This window comes from Nesoenas mayeri, assembly GCF_963082525.1.
Source record: "Nesoenas mayeri genome assembly, chromosome: 1".
NCBI classification, from domain to species: domain Eukaryota; kingdom Metazoa; phylum Chordata; class Aves; order Columbiformes; family Columbidae; genus Nesoenas; species Nesoenas mayeri.
Window position 1 is genome coordinate 15,392,406 of NC_137541.1, and position 26,249 is coordinate 15,418,654.

A 26,249-nucleotide genomic window follows, 5' to 3' on the forward strand; every position below is an offset into this window, starting at 1 on the left:
TCAGCAAATACAAACTACAGTTTATATTCAAAATGCAAAATATATTTTTGCCCTCAAATCTTCTTGTGATTCTACACACAGTCTTGCTGTTTCCATTCATTTCAACTTAACCCACTCAAGTTGGGATATCAACACCTCTTCATTTTTAATAAAAGCATTGGCATAAATAAACATAGAAGAGAGGTGGCTGAATTAAGAAGTCAATAGCATTTTATGAGGGTGGATATCTCATTTTCAGCATCACATAAACAAGATCCTATGCATGTCACTACCTACACTGTACCACAGTAACCTGGAATTGTTTCAACTATAAGACTCCAGGCTTGAGAAAAATTATGATATCTATAGGTAAAATTTTACTGGAATTTGAAACAGTTACCTTTTAAGTATTTATTCAGAATGTACTGCAAACCATAAAAAACAGTTTCTTCGTATTTCACTTTCCTTAATTTGGAATTTTCAGTCTTCTTTTCACGACATTCAAAGTAGGAATACACTTTGCTTGTATTAGGTGGATATTGCTTGTAGTGTGTAACCTACATTAAGAAAAACTACAGTAAGAGTTCAAAACATCACTACAAAGCACAAGAGAAACCATATCTTCATGTTAAAGCTTAGAGTAACTCCCAACTCTTCTGCATTATTATTATTATTATTTACCCATTCACATTCTACCCAGTGAGTATTTAGGGGATTTCCCCTTTTTTAGCTGCATTCAATTTTCAGTTCAAAAGACTTGTTTTCCCTGTCTTATTATTTGCTTCTGTGTCAAGCCTTTCCTGCTAGAGTGATCTTCATGGTCAGCTCTTCAACCCCCCCGATGACTTTGATTAACTGGGAAAGACACTGGTTAGGATTTCAGGAGTCCTACCGAGCATCAACATGCAGGGTCAGTTTTCATTCTCCCACACTTTGGCCAAGCTTATGCAACAATTGATATAAATTGCCAATGTGTTTTTTTTCCGATCCCTCTGGCAGCAGAGAGCAGGCCATAGTTTGCTCTCAGGTGGAACGGTACCCAATGCACCTGGAACTGACCGCCCCAGGGTGGAAACACAGCCCCACCATTTGCTGCAGACTAATCCAGACTGAGCTGGAACAAGGGGAAATTCCCAAACACCTGCAGTATATTGACGACATTGTTGTGTGGGGTAACACGGCAGAGGAAGCGTTTGAGAAGTGAAGAAGAATCCAGGTTCTTTCAAAAGCTGGCTTTACTACAAACCAAAGTCAAGGGACCTGCACAGGAAATCCAGTTATTGGGAATAAAATGGCAAGATGGGCATCATCATATCCTAATGGATGCTCTCAATAAAATAACACCTATGTCTCCACTAACTAACAAAAAAGAAATACAAACTTTCTTAGGTGTTGTGGGTCTTCGGAGAATGCATATTCTAGGTTACAATTCAATTGTAAGCCCTCTCTATGGAGTGACCCAGAAGGAGGACTTTGAATGGGGCCCTGAGCAACAACAAGCCTTTGAACAAATTAATCAGGAGACAGTTCGTGCAGTAGCATTTGGGCCAGTCTGGGCAGGGCAAGATGTGAAAAATGTGCTCTACACCTCAGCCAGGGATAATGGTCCCACCTGGGGCCTCTGGCAGAAAGCACCCGGAGAGACTTGAGGTCAACCCTGGGCATTTGGAGCTGGGGACAGAGAGGATCTAAGGCCCAATACACTCCAACTGGAGAAATACTAGCAGCAACTGAAAAAGAAAAATTAGCAGCATGTGAATGAATTCAAGCGGCTTCAGAAGTGGCACCAAAGCACAGCTTCTCCTGGCAGCCTGCCCGTCAGTGCTGGGCTGGGTGTTCAATGGCAGGGTTCACGCAGCTGAGGCTACATGGAGTTAAGGCAGACTCCCTGATAATGCAACAGGCTCAAATAGGAAACCCTAATCGCCCAGGAATTCTGGAATGGTTGTGGACTGGCCAGTGGGCTGAAACTTTGGATTGTCAGCAGAAGAGATGGCTTGCACTGAAGAGGCCCCTCTGTATAATTAATTACTGGAAAACGAAAAGAAATGTGCCCTCTTTGCAGATGGATCCTGTCATACTGTGGGAAAACATCAAAAGGGGAAAGCTGCTGTGTGGAGTCCTACACAACAAGTTGCAGAAACTGCTGAAGGACAAGGTGAATTGAGTCAGTTTGCAGAGGTGAAAGCCATCCAATTGACTTTAGATATTGCTGAATGAGAAAAAATGGACAGTACTTAGAATCACAGAATCATTTCAGTTGGAAGAGTCCCTTAAGATTATGGAGTCCAACCATAACATAAATCTAGCACCAAAACACATCCCTAAGATGCTCATCTATACATTGTTTAAACACTTCCAGGGATGGTGACTCCACCACTTCCCTGGGCAGCCTGTTCCAATGCCTGACAGCCCTTTCCATGAAGAAATTTTTCCTAATATCCAATCTGAACCTCTCCTGGCACAACCTGAGGCCATCTCCTATCTCAGTATATCTCTATACTGACTCCTGGACAGTGGCAAATGCCCTGTGAGGGTTGTTACAGCAATGAAAGTGGAACAACTGGCAGCACAGAGGTAAACTCATCAGGGATGCAAAATTATGGCAAGAACATGCTTGTGTTATAAAAGTACATCACGTAGATGCTCACATACCCAAGATTCATGCCACTGAAGAACAGAAACAAGGAGCAGGTGGACCAGGCTGCTAGATTTGAAGTGCTTACACAGGGTCAAAGATTTTCTGCTTCTCACATCACCCACCAGCGAGTGGCTGGGCATCAGTCAGTTGGTGATGAGCAACTGTTTTCATTTGCATCATTTGTCTTCCTTGGGTTTTATTTCTCTTTGTTATTTTTTCTCATTATAATTTATTATTATAATTATTTTATTTTATTTCAATTGTTAAACTGTTCTTATCTCAACCCAAGAGTTTTCTCACTTTTACCCTTCTAGCTCTCCTCCCCCCATCCTGCTGGGAGAGGAGTGAGTGTGCGTGGTGCTCAGTCACCAGTTGGGGTTAAACCACAACAACAAACAACAGCCTTTACCCAAGCATCCCATTCACCATAAGCAGAGTAGGTTTCCCAAGCCCAGATTACATTGAAGCCATCTTACAAACTTGTTCCTGTTGGTGATGCTTTTAAAATCTACCTGAGGATTGTCCCTCCCCTCAAAGTTTGCTAGACAGACTTTTTCCCAATGTTTGAAAAAGTTCATTTTCAGCATGAAGGAAGCATGAAAAGTTGCAGTCTGAAAGTGTATATTACATGGAAGCTGGTTATATGAACATATTATGTTATGATCAGTTCAACCATAACAGCTTTTTTAAGCTAGTGACAGTAAATCTACCCAGAAATTTGCTTTGAGTAATGTATCACTTAAAACAAGTACACTTGAAACATTAACAACTTAAACCTGCAAAATTGTTATCCCCTGATACGTAAAAAAACAAACTCCATGCAAAATCCATAATTCCTTATTAAACAAAAAGAACACACAATGACATAAAATTCACACTGTCAGTGTTTAAAGTATAGGACACATAGATCAGCTTAAGGCACTCCCAAAGGCAAAGCTATGAAAAGTTTTCTTAAGTTATGATGAAAAGAACAGTCCATGAACGAGAGTCCATACGTTCCATAAGGGAAAACTTTTCCAATGGCAGAATAAAGCACCATCACACAACAGAACAGTACTCTAAAGGGTGTGAAAGTCGCGTCTGAATTCTTCTCAAAACCTCAGATTTATAAGTTAGAGCATGAGTTCATTATAAGTTTCTAGCTGCTACTTCTTACTCCAAATCAACTTAAAAAAATTTGTTTCTAATACTACAAGGAAGTGGAAATGGGATAGTTTTGCCTCTTCTTCCTTATTGTCCTGAGTTTTGAATGTGTCCTGGGCACTTTCAAAATAAAATATTTGAAGGTTTCCTTTACCTGTATTGTTAAAACTGTATATTAAACGATTTTAAAAACGCCGTTTTCTTTTTAAAAACGTCGTTTTCTTTTTAGTCTCAAATGCCATATATATTTAGTATTTCACCCAGCTTGGACAATGAACTAGACCTCCCAACTGAATTTTTCAGTTCTCCTATACCAGCACAATTCTGTTGTGGTTGTGTTTCCAATACTGCAAGGAAACATTCATTTAATGAAAAGGTCAGTTTTCAGATCTTTCCAATATCTTTCCTTCTATGAAGTTTTGAAGGCAAATCAAATAAAATCCAAGCTTGTCCTTTAAAGTTTTCTGCCTTTACTGCAAACAAAGCACAGCAACACAAGCATTTAATGGAGCACAAACCTATACTGTTCCAATCCCACAGCCACTGAAAAGCAGAATGCTTAAGAGTAGCAATGTTAGACCCAAAGACAAAACCTGGCTTTTAGATTTAGTTCTAGCTATTAAGAAATGTCTCTCTGCACAAATTATAGCATGTCCTTTTCCAGTTCTACATGGAAATTAAAAGAAGAAAACAAGTAAATCACACTGCCAGCTCACAGAAAACTCTCTTCAGGATATCGCCACATTTAAAGGAAGAAAAAACAACAAAAGAACACACCACCAACAACAAACAAACCAGAACACTTCCTTGCCAAGCTCTCCCCTGCTCCTTACCATGAAACAGTCAAAAATATGCTATTTGACATTTTTCTAACTAATAGGAACACACACACAATCTCCTTACAAAAAAATTGTATTAAATAGACTTGAAGGAAAAAAAAAAAGCATGTAATGAATCATTAGAAGATTCATTTACTTTAAGGCACAGCAAGCAGAAACTCCTTGCTTCAGTCACCTGTCACCACTTAAGTTACAGCAACTGTAGGAAAAAGTTTATTCTTTTTTATGACTTGAAGTTTGTGCTTCTTCTTGGTTTGATTTTATCACCTGGGAACTCTGTTTAACTATTTCCATTCTTCATTCTATTGTCATGCTACAGCTTCATGATTTCAGAATAGACGCTCAACTCAGAGCCCCCCAGCTTAAAATGTACCCAGCAGATGTCCCAGGAACCCCAAATCAGTGTCTGAATTCCTTATGACAAGCTCTAGAGCAGAACAATGTAATGTTGCTGTTCTATCTACAACAGTTCAAACACAACAAAGTAAACTTGCATCCACACAAGACTGCCTACTCAGGTTTATTTTAAAAAAGCAAAGCTTAATTATCCAGCCTACTAACTACAGGCAGGTTGCTGAAGTCAACACCCACATAATAATGAAAGTTTGTGTGATCTCCGGCTACCATCTTTAGGATGATTTTTCGCTTTTGCAGTTCAAAGACATCTCCTGCAGCTAAATGCTTCTCTCTATCAAATGGGTGACAGGCCCAAAATTAGCCCAAGGTGTACAGTGCACAACTGAGCTGGTGCCACCTTTTACCACAGTATTTAAATACAGGCTTTTTTTAGGGATTTCCCATTGTAGCTCTGCTTTGAAGCACGATCACAAAACACAGTGCTCTGGCTGCAAATCAGAACTTGAGGGCTGAAATCAGGCTGGAATGCTAACAGCCAGATTTATCCTTTATGTACCATACCTGGGGAAACAGCTCCTCCAGACTACCTTGCTGGCACTGTCAACCTAAAAAACCCCACTCAAGGTTCTCAAACATTAAATCATAGGTTCAGTTGATTTTTCTGATGCTAGATTATATCTTAGTCTGAAAATATATACCGACTAGTGTACAGAAAATCGTTCATTCTAGCTATTCAAACCAAAACAAACATTTTGGATATAATAGAAACATCAATTTATCAATAAAATTGTTTCAAGTATTTGAAAGAAATAATGAGCTAATTATACATCAGTTATACGTGTAAGACACATTAGAATCTATTAGAATCTATTTGAAGAGTGAAAAATACACATCCCTGGCAATTAAGATATTTACACCTAAGCAATATTTACATCTGTAATTTCACAATGTTATTAGTTTTATCTATAAAGCTGAAACACCCTTTGGCTGGCCCCAAGGCTCCTCACAGACTACTCAGTATTCAAAGATACAACCACAGCCTTAAAGTGCCGCTTTCCAACTGCTGATTACTCCAGGCATGCTGTACAGGTACGTGAGATGCCGAGCACAAGACCTACATCCCTTGTTCACTTATCTGGCTATCTGTTTTGCTCCCAAGCTCTTTGGCAGGGCACCACACCCAGCAGGAGCATCTGCCCAAAAAACATCTCGGCAGCTCCGATCATCAGCTGGACTACCAGGACACAGAGAAATAACACCCACCCACCACAGCGATGGTCAGCAGGTTTGGTATGCAGTGAAATGCCTGGTGGTGATCAAGCTGCAGGTACAGTTCATGGAAGACACAAATAATACCACTGAAAAGAAACAAACAAACAAACCAAAACCACCACACACAAAAATACAAACAAACAAAAAAAACCCCCACATCACTAGAAGGCACTCGGACAATTAAAAATATGCTTCAAAAAATGTTTGAACTTTCTGTGTTTTCAGATTACGTTTTGCATCTTTCTGTATTCTAAAGAAGAGCAGAAAGAACAATTAGTGACAAAGTACGACATTTGAAATGTATTTTATGTGACTTACAGATGGAGACAATATCTGTGCTTTCAGTTAGGTGACGACAGAAGCAGGAGCAACTGTAAAGCCAATAGGAAACTCCTTCTCTACAGAAAAAAAACCCTCAAAGACCAAACAAAAGCCCCTACTGGGATTAAGAGACCCTTACAAGAAAACAAAACACCAAAATATCTTCAAAGGCCTTTTGATATTTAGTTCAAAGGCTGCAGTTTAGGTTTGTCTACAAGAAGTATGACAAACAGCCTTGGAACAGCCATCTACAACAAGGTTATGTACAATGACTGAAGTGGAACACTTATTTCAGTTGGGATAGCTCATTATTAAATTTAATCCAAATAAAGCTGTATTCTGAACAAATAGTACCTCCACAAGGGCTACATCTACTTAACTACATTGAGTCAGTAATCTGAGAAAAACCATGAAGCAAAAATGGCAATTAGATCAGCCACCCAAACCACCCACCCCAACATTAAGAGTTAAAATTTAAGAAAATTGAATTAATGGGTATCCATCACAGAACAGGTACAACTGAGGTAAAAGCTGCATTTTTATAGGCTAAATAAGAAATTATTTGGCTTTTATGTCAGAGGTTCTTATAATCTAAAGCTCTGTTGGACAAGAGATTGCAATGAAATTACTCTCTTGGCAGTGTTAGGTTAAAGGTTGGACTCAAAGATCTTAAAGGTGGTCTCCAACCAAAATGATTCCATGACTTTAAAAGGTTACTTAAGTCTATATGACTCAACCATTTGAAAACATGAGCAAACCAGGTCTGCCATCAGTAGGGAAGTCAGGCATGGCCAAATTCTCCATTTGTGGTTTATTCCTGGTGCTCAGTTAGGTCAGTGAAGAAAACAACCCCCCAAATATCCAGCCGGTAGGACCTTGCCTGTGCCACAACTCTATGAGTGATTATATCAGTTCAGCTCAGATGGTATTAGAACTTTCTGGAGTTATTTTGAAAAACCTTGAGTGCAAAAAACGTACAGAACAACCCAGGTACTGAACCCATGGCACTTTACAGCCAGAAACACAAAGAATCAGAGGGATGGGTGGGAGACAAGGCAGAACATGGCCCTGGCAGCTGGGCCCTTGGCCGGGGCACTTCAGGGCTGCAGTGGGTGGCGATGGCCCGAGGGTCAGGCCAGTCACTGTTCTGCCAGCTTTGTTGGTACGCTGCAGTGAGCAGCCTTGCCAGGGCAGGGGAACATCGACCACAGCCTGTTTTACATAGCAAGTTAAAATAAGAGCTACAGATGTGAGGTGCAGTATCAGAATGGCTGGTTGATGATGGAAGAGACATAGCCGAGGGGTCCTCATGCCCATACACAACTTACTGAGTTAGGTGATTTTACCACAGTGGTGCTTCTGGCATTTGCACTGGAGAGACTTCTGCCAAGCACCTCTGAGATCCCATTAGTTCCAGTATTACACATTATTTGAAAACACTGTGTTCAGAGGCTATGATTTGAAAGACTGCTTTACCTAAACCTTTATGAGGAGTGGTTAAAAGCAAAGGTTGCTAATAAACTATATGGGAAAACAACACTTAACAGTTAGATGAACCAGTGCTTGGGAACAAAGGGAATGCTTTATATCAGATATACCTCACTGGGATGAGACATAAGCAACAGCAGTTGTGAGGTATTGCTGACTCCCTTCAGAAAAAACAAAACCAAACCACAACACTGTGACTAGCAGTTATATTCAACAAGGATGCACTTGTAGCTTTCAGAGCAGTCACAAAAGGAATGCACACCGCAAACAAAAGTAGAAACAAAAACCAAGCCAAAAGTCAGTGTGGTAAAACAATAAGCTTATTTGAACCCAAGAGGAAAGCCCAGAAGAATCCATCTTCATTAAGTAAACAAAAAGGGCATCCACCAATAGCAGGTAAAGCGTAAGACACTTGGAATAAAAAATAGCAACAAGAATAATAATTATTAATATATATATATATATATATCTAAGAGTCAAATACAACCATACTATTTTGGCTATACATAAGCTTCAAACTACCATAGAAATGTAGCCTTAGAGAGATTCCAGACCCCTTAAGGAAAATGTGTAAGTGAAGCAAATACACATTAAGATAATGTTTAGGAACATTATCGGGAGATATCTGGGTTTTTTTATATGAGAGGGATAAGCTAATGCAGGTTATGACTGAAGGTTCATCTTGTACCACTTTTAATGTCTCTCTGTTTTAGTTTATCCAGCATCTTGTGTATTGAAAAATAACAGGACTAGAGGCAAGCAAAAAGAAATTACAAGATCAGTCAGTACTAAGAAAACTAAGTAATGCACATGGAAGCAACTGAATTCCTATGGAAGCCACACGTTATCAGCAGAGATGGTGTAAGTGATCACGTCCACACTCATTTAAAAAACGAGGTCAAGTGTAAGCACTAGAACTGAATGTATTCGGAATTGCTGAGAGAACATACGCTGCTTAAAAACGGTAATACTTTACAGCAGATTTCTTTACCACTAAAAATGTATGTGTGTTTTGCATCCAAGATTATCATAAAAAAGATAACAGAAAGCCCTATGTTTACTGTTTACACATTTGTGAATAGTAAGCTGTACTACTTTACATACTGCTATTGATAAAAATTTCCTGTTACTTAATGAAAAAGGAAAAACATTTACCTTTTCATCAATTAAAGCTGCAATGATTCTGGAAGAGGTTATTTTCCATTAATTAAAAAACTGGCTGAATTCTGTACAGTTGCAGTGTTCCTTTAGAGTAATGATGAACTGGAGTTTGTAACAGGACCGTGTGACTGCAAATCAAAACTTGGAAGATAACAGACCCAGATAGAGCAAAGATTGCTTCTCACAAGGAATGCCGAGCCAGAAGTTTCCAATGCTTTTTCAGTGACAGAATTACAGCAGGTAAGAGAACACATTCACTCTCCCACCATAAAATTTTAATAAAAAAAATACATATAGACTGCTGAAAATAATGTTTTGCAGTCATTAAGTGCTAGTCAAAACCAATACGATAGAGAATACTCAGGTCTCTTTCTTGCATACCTCTAGCCTTCTAAATAAGGAATACACAGGCTGTCAGCGCCTCAAATAAACACACACTCACGTGAAGTGCTTCAGAAGTAAGTGCTCTCCTACATGCCTGCAGAGCAAAAGAAGTCATTCAAAGTGACAAATACTTAAAATTCAACATGTAAGGCATACAGAGTTAAAACGTATCTTTTAAGCTTCCTTGAAACGTCCAGAACAAACTGAATTCTGAAACAGATCTCATTTACAGTCCAGAGAGCAAGCCAGCTCTTCCTATGGGAAGCATGGCAGCTTATTACAGCTATCAGCTTAATTATGAAACATTCCAAGTTGTCATGGTTTTGGCTGGGGTAGAGTTAATTTTCTTCCTAGTAGCTGGTAAAGTGCTGTGTTTTGGATTTAGGATGAGAATCATGTTGATAATACAGTGATGTTTTAGTTACTGCTGAGCAGTGTTTACACCAAGTCAAGGACTTTTCAGCTCCTCACACTGCCCTGCCAGTGAGGCAGCTGATGCTGCACTAGAAGCTGGGAGGGACACAGCCCACAGTACAACAATAATACATTTCACTGGTAAAAGCAAAATCATCTATTATTACTTCAGCAAACAAGGTTCAGCCCTCAACTTTATAGCTTTTGTCCACTTGCAGCTCATGGTCCATCCAACCTAGGCCTGGTATACACGAGTCACTGGTATCTTCTGACTGAACAACACAGCTCTGCTAAGCTGATCCTCCCAATGCCATTTCAGACCACATACACCCTGCAAGGTTTCCTGCCCGTGTAGAAATAAATAAACATAGGATGAACTGAGCATAGGGCAATCAAAGAGAATGAAAATGGAGAGGTGGTGTGTCAATAACATCAGACAAACCGACGAGCATGGAGCCTTTTGCTTGGAAAGCACAATGAGTGAAGAGAACCCTCACTGTAGGAGCAGGGCAAGATTGGTGGGACTTTTTGGTACAGCCACAAGGGTAAGACATCACGCAGCAGAGACAGCAACCTTCGAGAATCCTGCTGATATCCCCTCATTGCAGCTTTCTAGCAACAAGGATTTTGACTTCAAACGCTTCCCTTTTTCAGTAATACCAAGTCACAAGCAGAACACTTCACCATTAAAAGCATCACTGCTATACTGGACATTCACACACAGAGGTTCCTCAGATAACGGCGCATAGATGAATCTCTTGAAAGTCTTACGATCCAAAGAATTAAAAAGACTGCTGTCTTTTATCAGCAAGATGCACACACACCATACCATATGCCCACATCCAGACTCTGAAGAGATGGCATATATAATACCCAGCACACAGGAGGAATTATACTGGTGGGGGATTTGGAGAAGCTTAAGAATATGCAACAAAGTACACAAAGAGAAACAAACAAACAAACAAAAACCCCCACAAAACCAACAAACTGATATAAACACATTTATCTTGTTATGTGGGTTAGAGATAAACTGGACAATTTGAAGCCCGGCCTCAAAATCCTTGAGTACTTGTCCAATTCAGCAAGCCCCAGTTCATAATAAAAGCTAGTACTAGGTCCAAAGTATAACAAGTCTCTGATATTCACGCACTGGGAACTATCCCTAACTAGAAAAATTGAGTATACTAAGAATCAGCATGAGCCTCAGTCGTTTTTGAAAAACAGCTCTTAAGATTTTCAAGCCAAACATTAGATAATCTTCTATGACTTAAGAGGAAATGTCCTGTGATGCACACACAGACAGGAAGATAGTTTAGAAAGAAGGCAGCCTGGATTAACTGTCAACAGACATATGTTTTCCTACCAAATTACTTTGGTTTATATTGCTTGTTTCTGAATTTTTATAGACGCTAAACCAGTATACAATTTTCTCTCCACCCCAAACTTGCAACTGTAGCAACAGAGAACTGCGACACTGGAGCTAACACTCAAACTAATGAGTTGTGACAGTTATGACTCTGAGATACCAGAACTTTTTACTCATGGGCAGTTGCCTAAGCTAGGGTTGTAGTGTTTAGGATGGTTTGCACATTTTTTTTCCCCGAGCTGTTTATTTTCACATGACTGTCGTCACCAATATTAGTTTGTATGGATCGCCGTCTGCTGCAATAGGATCATCAAGTAAGCTTCTGAACTGATTATGTTTTTCCTCAGTCTGAACGTTATATATGGATAGGATCGCACACAAACAGACGCTACAACTGTGGATACAGTAGAAGTGTCTAAAAAAAAAAAAATTAACACGATCAATTCTCACTTTTGTTTAAATTGCTAGTAAGAGTGTTTGGTAACTCCTGTAAAAAGCTTGATGTTGCAAACTACCAGATATTTTAGTGCACTTGTTACTCAAAGTGCTCTCACTAAGTGTGTTTCATTGATTAGGAAACAACAGTATTATCCAGGGAGAAGATAAGTGATGTTTGCTCACATTACCTAACAAGATAAAAGAAGCTACTTGTTTAAGCATTGTTCAAAAATGCTAGAGTTCCTAAAATTTGGAGAAACCATACAGGAAGAGATGCGATTTGGATAGTACTAATAAAGCAAAGTAGACAATTCCAACTGTTTTCAGTATCATACAAAATGCTTCTAGCTGCCACAGAAAACTTCATCCAAATGCAGTTGTAAACTGGAAAAAAACCCTCAGGCCTTCACTTGACCTCTTTAAGATTTCTACCACTCCTGGAATGTTACCAAATCATCCTTCCTATAAAACAGCAAACAGAACAGAACGAAACTGGTCATCTGTCACCCCAGTGCTCCTCACTACCCCTGATCCTCGAGCAGATCCAGTGAATTCAGGAAAAGTAGTGTGCACATTAGATTTAAAATAGATACTGTTTAAACCCCGGCCTACAGTATTTAATTTGATTAGTCTCAGACATGGAAAAACATGGATCTTCCATATTTGAATAAGTTTGATAACAAACACTTTAACAGAGTTCTTAAAGAGGACTGTAGCTAGATTATACCCTTAATGAAAGCAGTTCCATGAGCCCTCAATAGCAGCGTTAGGGTGCTCTGACTGAGCTGCTCCAAGATTTATCAGCATCTTCTAACACACCTTCCCACAACAGAGCAACAATAAGCGCTAAGAATTTCTGTACAAAAAGAGCATATTTATGTAAAATCATATAATAATAATAATGATGATGTCACAGAGGAGCTGGGAAAGGTACAACAGCACAAGTCAGCAATTGAAACAAGTACTGAGGCTTGTACTTTGGTAGTTAGCCAGTAATAAGGCTAGGCTGTAACATCCTATTTGCTTTTTTCAACCGTTCTAGATAGAAGTACCCTCCCCTTCCCCCTGAGGCCAATGCAAGTGGTCAGATCTTTAAAGGACTGTAACATAATAAATGCTTTATAATAATAATCAGGACCTTTACTGTAGTTTTGTTTAGGGCACCAACAACCTTTTTGACATTGCAATGCAGCTTCTGAGGAAAATTAGTTAAGTTTTACAGTCTAGGAAAGTCTGGGCACATCTGGATGACCAGATTTGGGGAGTCATATGCTGGCTCTACCCAGGGCCCAGAAACCGTACTCTTACATTAACGCAAAGCTGCGCAGAAGCGAGACTTTGGCCTGGGTATCACTCACGCTGGGAGGCAACGTCAAGAGCTTCTGGGTCAGAAAGCACCGGATCAGAGTGCAGGCAGTGTGCCTGTACTTGTCCATGCCTATCAAACAACTCTATTTCACGGAATGAAGGGAGGATTGTGAAGTGTGAGTCCCTACTTTGAAGCACCTTGTCTAAAAAATTTGACACCGCGATGACCAGAAACTAAGCAGAGTGCTAGAAAAACGCGTATGTCGAGCGAGCCGGTTCCTCGGAGCTCTCCGCATCACAGGCGAACGGGAAACCGCAGGCAGCACCCGGCACGGTGTCGCCTCCCGCGCTGAGCAAAGCGGGAGGAACGAGAGACGGGGAAGCCTGGCACCCGCTCCGCTCGCTGCCCGCCCTCCTGCCGAGCCAACACGTGCGCCCGCTCCCGTCCCCGGCGCGGGGGGGCGGGCAGCCCGGCGGCCGCCGCGGGCCAGAGGATGCTCGGCGGTGCTCCCGCCTCCAGCGAGCCCGCCATGGCCGCCCCTCGCGCCCTGCCCGCCCCGCTCCGCGCCCGCGAGGCGGCGGGACGGCGGCGCCCACCCCGCCCGCTTTCACTTTCTTTTCTCGCCCAGCAGCCGCCGGCGCCCTCCCGGCAGCGCAGCCCCGGGCACCCGGCGAGAGAGCGGGCTCGGCCGCCCCCTCCGCGGCCCGGGGCTGAGGGGGCAGCCCCGGCCAGGCCCCCGCTCGCGCCGCCCCGAGGCCAGGCACCTCATGGAGGGGGGGGCCTCCCAGCCCCGGGCAGGCGGGCAGCGGAAGGGAGCCCCTGGCGGCGGGGCCGGGCTGGCTCGGCGCCCCGCGGATGGAGCGCCCCGGTGCCAGGCCCGGCGGGTCCGGTGCGGCGGAGCCAGGGCGCCCGCAAAGGTGACCCCCGCCCGCCTGCCGTGCCCGCGCCCACCTTGTAGGAGTCGGTGGCGAGAAGGATGTTGAACTCGGCCCCGGCCGCAGCGCACTCCATGTCGCCGAGCCCGAGGAGGCGGCGCCACCGGCACGGACACAACTGGGCTGCGCCGCTGCCGCCGCCAGGCGCTCGGTGTGAGGGGGGAGAGGAGAAAGGGGGGACGGGGAGGGGGCGGGGACAAGGGGATTAGGGCCGGGGGGCGGAGACCTCGCGCGGCTTTCTGCACCGCTGATTGGCTGCAGGTTTCCGCCGCCGAGGGAGGGGCCGTGAGGTCACTTCGCGGGTGGGGCGGGGCAAGGGCGCCAGGCAGGCTCTGATAGGTCCCGCTTCCTGGTCGGTGCAGGGGAAGGGAGGCGGTGGTTGTGACGTCACGAGAGGCGGGGACGAGCCCCGTGCTGCACGTTCTCTTTCATTGGATTCCGGGCGGAGGGCAGGAGGGGCGGGGCCGCTTCTGTGACGTTGCTGCGCGGCCCGTGAGCGCTCTGTCGCTATTGGCCAGCGGCGCGGCGCGGGGCGGGCGGGGTGCTGGGCCGGCGGGGCCGGGGGCGGCGTGACCATGCGCAGCGCTCCCGGTTTCGATTCTGCCTCGGGGCGGCTGTTACGGGAAGGGGCGGGCGGCGGCCACAGCCCCTGCGGCGGCTGGTCTGGGCCCGGCCTGTCTCGGGTCAGCTGCTCTGCCGGTGACCGGGGCGGGGAGGCCGGCTCCCCGCTCCCTCAGGCCGTGAGGAGCCCCGTGCCGCAGCGGGCTGGGTCAGCCGGCGGCGCGGCTGTGGGCGTTGCCTCGGGGGGAAGGTGCCGGCAGCCGCCCCGGTGGCGAACAGCCGAAGGGAGGGCAGGGCGGGCTGCGAGAGGCGGCTGTGCAGCCTGGCAGTGCCGGCCCCGTGGGGTGACGGGTCCTCCCCGGGACCTCAAAGCCCGCGAGTGCGGGGCGGTGCGGGGGACGGGTCCCCAGCAGTGACGCCGACCCCGGACAGCGCAGGTCACTGACTACACCATGTCTGGGCCTGGGTCAGGCCCTTGGGGTACGTGAGGAGAAGCAGAACAGAGCAGGCACACGTAGTTGGGGAAAGAGATGGAATAACGAGCAGGACAACTTTGGAAAGTATCACGTGTGAGCACTTGAAAAATAGCTGCAGTTGTTGGGTGGAGAACGGTGACAACGCAGTGTGGGAGCTGCTGCTCCGGTCAGGCCTCCTGTGGTCCCGGTGCTGGGACTGCCCTGCGGGAAAGGGCTGCCCGGCCTTCCAGAGCACCGAAACCTCCATCTCTGCCTCCACGGTTCAGACCAGGAGCTCCAGGGGAAGAAAAATTTACTTTTTTACAGAATAGTACTTCCTGGCCTTCACACAGTATCACAGTATGTTTGGGATTGGAAGGGACCTCGAAAGATCATCCAGTCCAATCCCCCTGCTGGAGCAGGAACGCCTAGGTGAGGTCACACAGGGACATGTCCAGGAGGGTTTTGAATGTCTCCAGAGAAGAAGACTCCACAACTCCGCTGGGCAGCCTGTTCCAGGCTCTGTCACCCTTACTGAGAAGAAGTTTTTTCTAAAATTTAAGTGGAACCTCTTGTGTTCCAGCTTGCTCCCATTACCCCTTGTCCTATCATTGTTTGCCACCGAGAAGAGCCTGGCTCCATCCTCATGGCACTCACCCTTTATGTATTTATAAACATTAATAAGGTCACCCCTCAGTCTCCTCCAAACTAAAGAGCCCCAGCTCCCTCAGCCTTTCTTCATAAGGGAGGTGCTCCACTCCCTTAATCTTTTAAGTAGGTATTGTTCTGAAATAACATCTAAAGATACATATGCCTTCCAGAAGCTTTGTTTTATACTCATAATTGGTCTTTTGTGTAAACACTTGATGTTTTTAAATCATATTCAGCTATTGTCTGAGTTGTTCTGTGACAACCGGAAACGCTTCTTTTGGAGCAAGTAGCAAATGGTTTCTGCCACAATCACAGCTCTTTCATTATGAGAAAATGATCTTCTTGCTCTCTAGTACACACATGTAGGGAAACATAACATTAAATATTGACCATACTACTCATGTGTATTGCATTAAAAAGCTGCTTAATTAGCCTTTGCTGTAAAACTGTTGATGAATTAACACTTAGGTTGACATTTGATGTCATACAAATCCAACCCCCAAATTGTGTAGCTAGGAACTCTTTATTAAGATTATTCATAAAATATCATTTTCACCAGTCAGATTTTCATAGAAATGTGAATATCCAAGAAAATTGCGAATAAGATCAGGAATGGGATCCAGTTATTTTGCACTTGGTTTTGCATTGATCCTGGTTGATCCATAATTGCACTGTGAGCTACATTCTTTCAATTATGCTTGTGTGCCACTGTTGACTTCAATGTGCTCTTATGTTGTGCCATTTAGTGGAGAGAAGCACAGTTCTTTTGTTTAATTGTGACTACTTACTATTAAGCTATTTACTTCCTGTTTTTAAAAAAAGGTAAACACTGACAGTTACTAACAATAACCAAGCTAGATAAAACTACTTTCGTCAGCTTTCTCAGGAGTAAAAGGGTTCCCATGGAGCAGGAAAAAGTCACTGAAGCAGTTGGAAACATTAAGATGTGTTACCAGTTTTCTGTAGGCTTCCCTCTGCTAGCTTACCTGTGTGCTCTTTTGTAAAAAATCTGAGAGTAGCAATGGTAAGTGTTATTGCTATTACGCACCATGGACTTGCAACTAACTCTTCTTGTCTTATGTTTTCCACTTGCTCTTGTTCAGTCCCATGGACATGAAGTTACCGTTACTTCAACCATTACAGCAAAAACAGTTGAAATTTCAGTTTTCTTTCTCAGGGTTCTCTGTAGCTCTTGCAGTTCTTATGTCCTTGTCGTGTTTGTTGCTGCACAGCCACCGTGGTTTAACCCCAGCCAGCAACTCAGAATCACACAGCCAGTCACTCACTCCCCTACGCTGGGATGGGGGAGAGGATCAGAAGGGTAAAATTGAGAAAAGTCATGAGTTGAGATTAAGACGGTTTAATAGGTAAAGCAAAAGGCACGTGCACAAACAAAGCAGAACAAGGAATTAATTCACTCCTTCCCATGGGCAGGCAGTTCAGCCATCTCTAGGTCAACAGAACTGCATTACTTGTGACAGTTTCTTGGGAAGACAAACGCCATCACTCCGACGTCTCCCTTCTGCCATCTTCCCCAAAAATGTATACTCAGCATGACATCACATGGTGTGGAGTATCCCTTTGGCCAGTTGGGGTCAACTGTCCTGGCTGCGCCCCCTCCCAGCTCATTGCACACCCCCAGCCCACTGGCTGAAAAGTCCTTGACTTGATATAAACATTGCTTGGCAACAACCCAAACATCAGTGTATCCTCAACATTCAAATTGCAGCACTATACCAGTTACTAGGAAGAAAATTAACACACTGCCAGCCAAAACCAGGACAAGAGCTATCCCAGTCTGCTCTCTTCCATTGGCAAAACTTAAAGTACTGTTTATGTGATAGTCTAGAAAGTTGTGCTACCTTTTTCCACATTCTTCATAAATAAAATATGTTTTTTTCTGAAGATGTCTGGACTTTATGCCTCCTTAGTTCCTTCTGAGGATTCTTTTCATGGAGTGTCCCATCAGTGCAAAAACATGAGTACAGGATAATTTGAAATGATTTTTATATACAAATCTCTCTTGTTTTATTCTGTGGTGATGTTTACATCAGAATTTCCCCCCTTACCACATCCTTTATCTCTATGCTTTTCATGGTGAAACTTCTCTGCCACAAAGGGCAGATCTTCTTTTTTTTTTTTTTTAAGTCTGTTTTAATATGTGGAAGATTAGTAAAAAGAAAAAAAAAAATTGATTGGATCAGTCTTTTATCTTAACTGTTGCAAGAAATTAAAAAAGTCAGATAAATACTACAGGGCTTTTTTTTAAAAAAAATTACAATTCTTGCTACAGAATTCTGCTGATACATCTTCAGGCCTTTAATAGAATAATTAATGCTGATTTGGTCAGACAGAATTTTTAATTGTCAGCATCTTCCTCCTCCTCCTCCTGCTTGCTCTTTCTTGTATCTTACAATGTGCCAGAATTTGAATAATGGTTTAATTTAGCTCATATGAACATACCTAAAGCTCTATCTCTAATGAAATATTGTAAAGTTAGGACACTTCAGAGTATTAATAGAAAATGGTATTATGCTAAACAGAACTATATTAAATCACAGTTTGCTGGTGAAGAGAACATATTTTAAGTTTGGAAAAAAATTAAATACAACTTTTGCAGTAGAAGGTGGGAGTGTAGTTACAATGGCAGAAGAGAAATAGTCCTAGGAATCTCAAACACTATTCTTGTGCTGTGTTTGTCATCTATTATCTGTGAAACTGACTTTGGACTGTTCATCTGACCTACTGAAATGAGGATTTGTAATGTATGTGGGGCTTAACTTTTCAGAAATTGTGTTCATCAGTTTAAATACAAGTTTAGCTAAATTGTTTCTGATACGATGTAGCCTACTGATAGAGTCAGAGTTCTTCAATAATTATCTTCTAATATTTTCCGCTGGCATGTGAGAGATTTTTAGAGGTACTCATTTTAGATATTTTTAATAAACAAACCTCAAATGATGGCTTTAATAAGTTTGTATTAATCCAGGGACATGTTCCCCAGGAGTTTCTGATAATAAATGATCTTCTGCGTAACAGAAGTGTCCAGTCAGCATTTTATGTATATAAAGTCTATAATAGTGTCTGCTGCTCTATTTGGAGGAAAGTAATTCTACAAATATGTCCTCAGGTTGATGTCTTAGGAGCCATAAAAGGACCACCAGATTAACATGGGTATTACATTACATCCCTTCTTCAATCACTATTGCAAAACTTGATATTTATTTCATCTAGCCATGAGAGTCCCATCACAGTGGCACAGCAGATCTGTGCAAATGAAATTTCTGCACATGCCGTGGTTACACACAGAAAATGAATATTTCCCCCTGAGGAGTTTCTGGTTCTTTTGGTCAATAATTCTGAGCCTGAACCAATCCCCTGTGTTCCCCTTATCTTGGTGATAATTCCAGGGCATATTGACAGATTAAATGTTAACGTTATCTCTTAATACTGTTATTTTTCTGTTCAAATATGCCAGCTAAAGAATAGAATTTTAGCTCCTTTATGCTTCAGGTTTGGGGCAACTAGTACTTGCGGTGGTGTTTAAGCTTTTGATGATTGGCAACAAGTCCCTTGGTGCCCGATGGCCAGGTTGATATTGCTGGAGTTTATCAAACCTCTGCCACTCTCCACCTCGGTGTGTACTGGTCTTCACTGTGGAATTATGAGGAAAACAGTGGAGCCCAAAGACATTTTTTCAAGTCTAAGTCTCCTAAATCTCCTTTTATCCTTAGTAAAGCTTCCCATCCTGCACCATTCCGCGGCATCTCAGTGTTTGCTCTGTGTTCTCACAGCGTTCTTTCACCTTGGACACCTGAGTAGGGCTCCGGAGTTAATCAGTGCATAATTGGTTAAGATCATCTAAGTGGATTTTAGTGGGCTCAAGAATTTAATTCTCATTGCTAAACAGTGCCCATCAATAGTCTTGTTAAATAGCATCGCAATCACAAGGAGTCATGGAAAGGTAGATTATTTTGCATAGAAGTGAATGGAAAAATTCCAGATGCATCATTTTAAATCATTTTCAGTGAGTGAAGCATGCCTACTATTTCTGTCCTGAAGTTTATCCAAGGGCCTATGTAGAAGTCTGATTAAATCGTAACTCAAAATAATCTTTAAAAACTATGTATTATGCAGGCTGTATAAATAACTGACTATAATATATATGAAAAATAAGACAAATTGCTTTATTTATGCAGTATATAGGACAAGGTTAAATCCAGTGCAAGATTCTGTTTACAGGAGATGGCAGATTCTTCTGATAAGCAGTCACGCTAGATTATATGTAATTTGATATTTAAATCTTTCGTCTGTGCATGTGTGTGTATGTATATATAAACCCATGATATTCTGTTGAAATCCTGCTTTAAGGTCTGCCTACTGAAATTCATGTTCAGCCCATGGCACAGCATCTCTTGTTTGAACTCCAGCTACCAAGAGGTGTTTATATGACTGCAGAACCTGGGTCAATAAGATTCACACCCCAGCACAGCTGACCTTCAAATATTTGTCGGGTTTTGTGCTTCTGTGAGTCACAACAAGGCAGTTTTTCTTTATACCTTCTTCAAAACTGCATCTCAACATTAAGTCTCACCTTTGGAAGTCAATGCATGTATTTCTGCTGGGAGTTGGATTACAAGCTTTCCGGACATGCTGTGAGGGTTCTTGCCTTGATTTTTGGGAGAGGTGAATTTCAGATTATGATCATGGCTTTGTAAATTTTTGTGTCTTGGCATGCGTTACATAACCAGTACTGAGGTTTTTGCATGTTCTTCAAGGGGTAACAGAAGTTCAATTGCTTCATTGTCCAAAGCAATGTGAAGCTGAGATAATTTGAAAATGCTGTCACATGGATGAACGCCACAGGACACCTGAAGTTCCCAGTGTTACAGAGGTGCCCAACTGGTTCTGCATGGTCACTGTGGATCCAGCACAGTTTACCAGCTTTGGCTGAGTCCGGAGGCTCCCACCACACAGAGCCACACAGGTGGATCTGCTCTGCATTTTTTCAATGCTTGAGATTCCTCATGAGCTGGATGGCAGGTGAGTGCTGTACATGGATATTTGAGTGCATCTCCCTAGCACGAGCCCAGATCAAGAAAGACCTTCCCAAGCATGAGTTTGCCGAATCAAACGTGTCTCTGTGAAGTTAAAGGTGCTGGTGTTGCCCTTCCGTGTCTTCCTGGTTTTCTACTGTGGTCCAGAGCTTGTCCTTCATGTTCCAGAATGTGTAAAAATGGCTAAACTGCTTCCAGATCTGAACCAATGCTGAAAGCTGTTTAACCTTGTGTAGAGCTGCACCTGAGCCAATAAACTTTGTATTAATAACCTCTGAGCTATGCAGGGTGTGTCCACGGCACAATTTGTGTGCAACTCAAATAACCCTCTACAGCCAGTTAAGTGATGGCTGTGGAGTGTGACATGCAGTGCAAAAAGGGAGCTGACATGAATACTAGACTGGATCACATGTGCTTTGCCCACACATCAAGGCTCCCAAACATACAAACAGCTGGGTTTCTTTTTATTTTAAATCAAGGAAGCACAAATTATTTTCTTTGCCTCCCAAACCAAATTTCCTCTACTTCATTATAGTGCCCTCAGGCTCAGCTTGGCAAGTAGAGTTCCTGATAATGAATGCATTTGGCTTTTACAGGAAGGAGAGTGAAATATTTCCAATAAATATATTTCAGGATTCAGAAGTAATTCTAAATAGTTTCTTCAGTGGTGTTTGTCCAATGGAGAATTTGTGATGTTATGGCATAGTGTGAAGATTAGACTGCCATTTGTCTAGAATAACATTTGTAATTTAATCAGTGTTACTGCTCCACCCAACGTGGTGAGGAGTGATTCAAACCAGAGCCTCTGCACTAACACAGGAACAATGGCAACCACAGTGTCTGCAGGGCATAATTGAGCTTTGTATGGTGGAGGGATAAGAGACCTGAAGCTAAACTGGTTGATTTTTGTTGTGTATTTCATAATACACAGTATGTTCTCAAATGTGAGAGAGAGATGTACGGTTGTGTGTCTGGGTAAAAATAAGAAGTTGACAACACTGGCTACACCACTGAGTTTGCAGAACGTGCAAAGTTTAACCACGCTGCCATGGTCATGGCTGAGGACCAAAGGACAGTTATCCAGTTTGGAAAGACAGAAGCCGACTTTCTAATGATCCAGGTCTCTATGTTCATTCTAGCAATCTGAAGGTTATATTTATCTTCATTTGATTTCTACCTACCTGGGAAGAAAAGAAAAGAAAAAAACCTGGAACCTCCTGGAAATACCGATTGCCCAGACTTTCTGTTTTCACTGTGTAGACAACATGAAAGATTGTACATGTTTAGTGATTGCTCAGTTTCTGCAATATTCATTTTGGTTTTGCAGAATACCTGGAGTAAAACAAGATAAATCAACATATTTCTAAAAAGTAGTAAAGGGCCAGAGAGAGCATTTTGCTACAACCCATCAGTTAGAGGAACTGCAGTTTCACAGCTTATGGCATCCACCGGTTTCCTCACATGAACTTCAGCCTTGGACTGCCTTTTCTCTGGGGTTGTGTTAATATGCTCAGACACTTTCTGCTTAGGCTTGAGCCTCTAACATGCAGTGCTTCTCCGGTGAGCACTCCAAGCCACCACTGACTTTACTATGCTTAGGATCTTGTATTCTGTTTCTTTAAAGAGAGAAAAAAATGAATAATTTATTTATGCTCCCTGAAAGAGTGGTAGGGAGGGCAAGCTGTACTGAACAGACAGTTTTCTGGCAAAAAAATATCACAAGGTTACAAAACGTATTGCACTACAAGTGTGAAGAAATGTGATTTTTTCCTTTGCACCCTTTCTTAAAGGGAGTTGGGAGGTTTATCAAAGACCTTGCTCCTGCTGTTCCTGAGGAGTCTGAATATTCAGATTATTGTAAAGGGATCAGGACAGAGCCCCAAGCGTTGTCCATTTTGATAACAGTTCATCACAGATTACAGTTCAACTAAGGGACACAGTAAGACTGTTTCAGTCAGTCAGCAAGGGTATTTGTAAGGGTGGCTGGAGCTGTGATGCTGCATAAGGATGCAGGGCTGTTCTGCTAAGTCATCCTGGCTGCAGGTGAGAAAACCCTGCAGACAGATGCAGGATCATTTCTGCTCACTCAGTGCTGGTGTCTGCAAGCTGCTGCTGGACTGTGCCGTGGCTTGTGCTTCTCCTCTGCAGAGATGGAAACAGAATTGTCTAGGAGAACACATTTGAAACCAAGGAAATCCTCATAGAAATTTGCATTTAGGTTTGTATTTTGCTGCTTCTTAAGGTAACAATGAAGGGAAAAGAGTTGAATTTAGAGGATTAGCCTAAGCCCGTAGCCAGCAAAAACTGCCTCAGGTGCTTAAATTTAGGGTGTTCGCAGCTTATTGACTTGAGTGGGATGAAAATTGGCATGTTTGGTGTATAATTGCAGAAGCGTTGAAGTAGTGTATATGTGCAGTCATTTGTGGAGCAGGAGATCTTTCTTTTTGATGTCTCAAACGGAAATGATCTCTGAAAAAAAATGTATTTTTGTAAAAAAGTGGTCTTCCACAATATTTGCACTTTGTGTAGGGCACTGTGCTTCCCAGGATCTCTATCGGCTGATTTATGTGAAGTGCAGAGTCACTGGAGCAGCAGACGCCCTCCTAGAGCAGTGCCCCACAGTCCTTAGGGTACAGATGAGATGCAGGCTTCTTCTGCTCCATCCACCTTCAGTTGTCCCCAGAGACAGCCCTGAGTAGGCTGGCATGGCCTGGGCTGGCCTGTGGAGAGCTGCACCGGTGGCCACAGGCCAGGAGTGCCCACACGGCCCCTTCCTGCGGTGCTGCTGCTGCTCAAATGCCTGAGCAGTTTTCTGCTCTCGCTCCCCACACGGAAAAAGCTTGCAGCTGCGTTTTGCGAAGAGCTTAATCCCATTAGTGTGCATGAAGCGTGGCCTAGAAATGCTCTCTGGATGTAAGCAGGGGGACGTGGTCTGTGGCTGCTGGCAGGCTGAGGAGAGGCAGGCACGGCAGCAGTCGGGCTGTGGGCATGCACAGAAGCAAACTGGTCGGCACCAAGGTCTTTGGGCTTAATAGACACCTACTACATTATACAGAGTTTTCTGTGAATTATACATTTGGATTTTTTTCTCCTGTTCAATTCTACTTTATTCACCTTTGTCCTAATTTTAATTTAGTGCTTTGTAATTAAATATCAAATGAAAACTGGAGATTGGAGCCTACTGTGACAGAAGAGGAGACAGAGATTAACTTTGTGCATCAAGTTCAATACAGATCAGACTGATGCATAAATTAAAAAAAAAAAAAACAAACAACCTTGAATTATGAGGTGCTACAAGACGTGCTGAGAAGTGGAAGGAAAAGCTGCCTGAGCCCAGTAGGAAGAGACATGGTCGGCATGCAATGTAACAGCTTGTGTTGCATCGGGAAACAATATGGGATCCCAGTTTGAGCTGTTTGATTTTGATTACACCTACCTAGCAGATACCTGTAGGGTCTGGCTTTTCCCTTTCGCTTTGGTGACATTTGGAGAGTTTGTCAACCTGATAAGTTGCAGTGCATTGATTGAGTTACAGCATGGCCCCCTGCACACAACGTTTTCTTGCCAGCTTCTCTCCTCCTGGTTTGCCAAGCTCCCCGTGTTCAGTTCCTGCCTGCAGTCTCATTTCTTCCTCGGTGCTCTTGAGAAATGAACCAAATAATTAAAACACGCCTCTGAAATCCATGCTTGTTTATAGCTAGTCCTTCCTCTGGGATGATTAGCAAGGTGTCTTTTATATTTCTCTCTCTGTAAGTTTGTTCCTGAGATCTCAAAGTCAGTAGAAAGAGGAGTGAGATTTTAAACAGTAATTACAAAGTTATCATCTCACAAATAATAAATGTGAGATGAAATAATAATCAGCTCTCTACCAGTGTTACATTTTAAACATGGAAATTAGATAAACTTTAGCAAAAAATCTCCAAACAAACCAAAAAACACCAGGCATTTAGCTGATAGGGTAGTAAGTAATAATCATTCCACCAATGTTCTAGTTAATTTGTGGCCCAGGGGACCCAGTGAGGTGAATAGTTGGCTTGTGACAATCCTTGGTGTCAAATGAAATGTGATCCTTCCCATAGCCTCTGCTATTTTTACTATATTGAACCCTTCCTTATGTTTTCATTTTCTTATTTGTTTTGTCTTTCTGTCTAAAGCATCCATTTTGCTGCTTCTGGCAGCAGTTTGTTTCTTCTTGCTGGGGAGGCACAAGGAATGTGATGTATTTTTTCTGCAGATACCTCCTCCTATGGTTTACAAGGTAATGTTTTCTCTCTTTTATAAACTGATCATAGTAGTGGAAATTAATCCATATTCCTATTAAGAGGATTTATTTCTGTGTCACTTCATATTTATTACTGTTTATGTATTATCCAGTCACCTAAATTATACTGTCATGAAGATCTGCCATTTGATAATAACTAGATTCAAATTAGAAGATTTAAATTCAGAAGACTTCTAAGATTTATATAACAATTAACTGATAAATGTTGTGCAATATTTGATAATCCCAAAGGTCTCTTTTGCAGAAAGAATGGAGATACAACACTGGAAATTTGAGAGGGGAATGTGTGAATGTGTGGCTGAAGAAACGGTATTCTATTTGATGCTGAAATACTAAAGAGTCAAAACTTATCCTTACTAAGGGAGACATTAAGATGACAGTGAGCGTCAACTAACGAGCATGGAGCAATGGAAAATAGTGGGAATAAAATTAAAGAATGAAAATAAATGATCCAGGAGACAACAGTGAGAATATATATGTAGAAGAAATGGTCAGTTGTCCTTGTTGATGTAAACAGTGCTGGAGTAATCTTTCTCACCATCCCTATGAGTCACGGATATGGGGAGGTTCTCAGGAGTTCCACTAGGTCTGGAAATCAACAGAGCGGTTGTGTCCAATTTATGTGCTGAGTCACACTGTGGCATACTGGTGTTCTGGCTGCTGGTTATCCAGTTTAGCATCTCTTTGGCACATCAGCTTTCCAAGAGATGTATCTGAGATTATTTTGTATGGTACGCAAGGGAGGGTCAGGACAATGATGGTGGCTGTGAAGTTCCAGTTTCACAAAGGTGATATGAGAGCTCTAGATGCAGTCAGGAGGTGGTGCCATTCCAGAATCAGACCTGGGAATGAGAGGATATTCCTGTCTGCGATAGTGTATGTGTGGTCTCTAAAACCATTGTTATTTTGAGTTAGTGAGAGAGGAGATGTGTCAGGAAGGGAAAGAGGTGAACTGGAGCCTTTGCAAGTCCTGAGCCCATCTCTTTTCCCACCATTTCCTGTTGAATTCAGGTGACTCATTTAAACTTTCTGTTATAATTCATAGAGCTGTCCAAGTTGGAAGAGACCTTGGAAGATCTCTAGTCTGGCTTGTTGCTCAAAGAAGGTCGATAAGGAATTTGGCTCACATTGTTCAGGACTTTGTTGTGTCATCTTCAAAATTTCCAAGGACAGAGGTTCTCCACTGTCTCTGGAAA

The 26,249-nt window shown here is 42.6% G+C and overlaps 1 protein-coding gene across 1 annotated transcript in view; it reads right to left on the bottom strand.

The window, feature by feature from the left end:
• NAMPT (nicotinamide phosphoribosyltransferase) overlaps window positions 1–13,239 on the bottom strand; it is a gene marked incomplete at its 5' end in the record, with an annotated part of 29,158 nt that extends 15,919 nt beyond the window's left edge. Inside the window, 3 exons of the mRNA XM_080363318.1 lie at window positions 380–536; window positions 12,253–12,265; window positions 13,112–13,239. Coding sequence (XP_080219444.1) covers window positions 380–536; window positions 12,253–12,265; window positions 13,112–13,239 — 298 coding nt within the window. The remainder of the gene's footprint in view (window positions 1–379; window positions 537–12,252; window positions 12,266–13,111) is intronic.
• Between the last annotated feature and the right edge of the window lie 13,010 nt (window positions 13,240–26,249).